The sequence below is a fragment of the Hippopotamus amphibius genome, chromosome 3 (genome assembly GCF_030028045.1).
Source record: "Hippopotamus amphibius kiboko isolate mHipAmp2 chromosome 3, mHipAmp2.hap2, whole genome shotgun sequence".
Taxonomy (NCBI): Eukaryota; Metazoa; Chordata; class Mammalia; order Artiodactyla; family Hippopotamidae; genus Hippopotamus; species Hippopotamus amphibius.
The window spans coordinates 109,331,838-109,334,187 of NC_080188.1; the positions used below are offsets into that span (position 1 = coordinate 109,331,838).

The 2,350-nt window shown below is 36.6% G+C and overlaps 1 protein-coding gene across 1 annotated transcript; it reads left to right on the top strand.

The window, feature by feature from the left end:
- The first annotated feature begins 465 nt into the window (after positions 1-465).
- On the top strand, positions 466-1,404 carry LOC130848615 (olfactory receptor 1052-like). Its single transcript, XM_057727054.1, has one exon. It carries the CDS (start codon positions 466-468, stop codon positions 1,402-1,404), a length of 939 nt encoding a protein of 312 aa, XP_057583037.1.
- The last annotated feature ends 946 nt before the right edge of the window (positions 1,405-2,350 follow it).

A 2,350-nucleotide genomic window follows, 5' to 3' on the forward strand; every position in this document is an offset into this window, starting at 1 on the left:
TGGGTATGAAAAAATATAAAGAGAGTAGCCAGAGGTGAGAAAATAATTTCTATCACAGAGTGCCATAGTTTGTAGCCCTGGTAAGCAGAGAACTTGTACGTGTCATAGACTGCCAGGGGTTTGGTAAGAGGCAAATTCGGGTGAGAATGCCAGTTCTACCAATTAATGATTTCATTATCTAAGAGCATTTCCTTATTGCAATGCTGATGATGTGGAAACTGACAAGGAAGGAATAAAATAATCTCTATTTCCAAAAATTTGTGTCACTATAAATGAATTGTCTGGTACACATATGATATACCGTTGAAGTTAATTTCTTTTTTCATCTAAACTACAGGGAAAACCTAAATGATCCCTGCTACTATGGAAAACAGATCATGGAGAAATCAAATATGTATATATTTGTTTTTCATCTGAGTGATACCATCTTTTTCTGCAACTAAAGAGCTATGTAAACCTGAATGCATGGCAGGTTGGAATCATACAGGTGTGAAGGAATTCCTTCTGGTGGGTTTAACTGAAAATCCTAATTTGCAGATCCCACTCTTTTTGCTATTTCTCCTTATTTATCTTATCACACTGGTGGGGAACTGGGGGATGATTATCTTGATCTGGATAAATGCCCCACTTCATACTCCAATGTACTTCTTCCTCAGCAACCTCTCTCTTTGTGATATCTGCTACTCCACTGTCTTTGCTCCCAAAATGCTGGTCAATTTCCTTTCAAAACACAAGGCCAGCACATTTTCAGGCTGTATTCTTCAGAGTTTCTTTTTTGCCCTGTATGTAACCACAGAAGGCATCCTCCTGTCTGTGATGGCTTATGACCGCTATGTTGCAATAGCCAACCCCTTGTTGTATACAGTCATTATGACCCAAAGGGTTTGTATTCAGATGATTCTTGTATCTTACTTGGGAGGTCTCATTAACTCCCTGACACACACAATAGGTTTGCTCAAACTAGACTTCTGTGGTCCTAACATTGTGAATCATTATTTCTGTGACATTCCTCCTCTTCTGAGACTCTCTTGTTCAGATGCCCATAAGAATGCAATGTGGCTTTTGATATTCTCTGGAGTCATTGCAGTTTTCACATTTATTATCATCATGGTCTCTTATATTCACATCATCATTGCCATCCACAGAATCCACTCAGCTGAGAGGAGGTGCAAATCCTTCTCCACTTGTGCCTCCCATCTGACTGCTGTGACTTTATTCTATGGGTCTGTGACCTTTAGTTACATCCAGCCAAGCTCTCAGTATTCCCTGGAACAAGAGAAGCTCTCTGCTGTGTTTTACACCTTGGTGATCCCCATGCTCAACCCAGTGATTTACAGTCTGAGGAATAAGGATGTGAAAGAAGCAGCAAAATTGTCAGTATGGGGGAAGAGAACCTTCAGTTGACTCAATCTTGTCTATGGCTTTGCCAACCTAACATTCACCTGGAAATAGGTAGACTTTCTTTAAAATTGTATCACAGATACAATCACAAACACAACTGTAATCAAGACAACCTCACACAATCTGAGAAGTGAGTGTTTAGTTTGACAAGAAGACCAAAAATCACTCTATGTAACCATTCGTTGTTTTGTGACTTAATAGCTTCATTTCTGAAAAACTGATTTTTTTCTAACAAATCCTCATGATAAACTCTGAAAGAGCTCACCATAGATTTCCAAGAATCTGACATTGACTCAAATCAAAAGAATACTTGAACAATAGACATTTATGAAATGCATTGTTATCACAGAGAAAAAATTAAAATGTTTCCTTGCCATGGTTTTCTTAGATCATACCACTATTTTTCATTCTAAAAATGCCATCACTCAAGTAAAAATATACTCTTCAATTTTGTACTTAAACTGCATATCTTAATAGTATCTTAGAAAAATGGCTTAGAAAAATGGCTATAGAAAATTCTCATTTGTTACAATTTGTTCATTCAACACATTTTTATTGAGTACTTTTACTATACCAGTTACTCTGTGTGATCCAGACCTAAAGAGATTTAAGGTATGGAGCTAAAACTATTAGAAGATCTGGCAATGGAGGAATATGGTAAGTTGGAAGGACTATTTAAAAAAAACAAGTTTTATTGAGATATAATTGACATACAATAAACTGCATATATTTAAAGTGTGCAATTTGATAGTTTTTTTATTATTCATCTATTTTATACACATTAGTGTATATATGTCAATCCCAATCTCCCAATTCACCCCACCCCCCAAACACCCTGCTTTCCCCTTTTGGTGTCCATATGTTTGTTCTCTATATCTGTGTCTCTATTTATGCCTTGTGAACCAGTTCATCTGTACCATTTTTCTAGATTCCATATATATGCATTAAT

Coding starts and splice junctions, on each gene's coding strand:
- LOC130848615 (XM_057727054.1), top strand. CDS start 466: ATGGCAGGTTGGAATCATACAGGTGTGAAGGAATTCCTTCTGGTGGGT.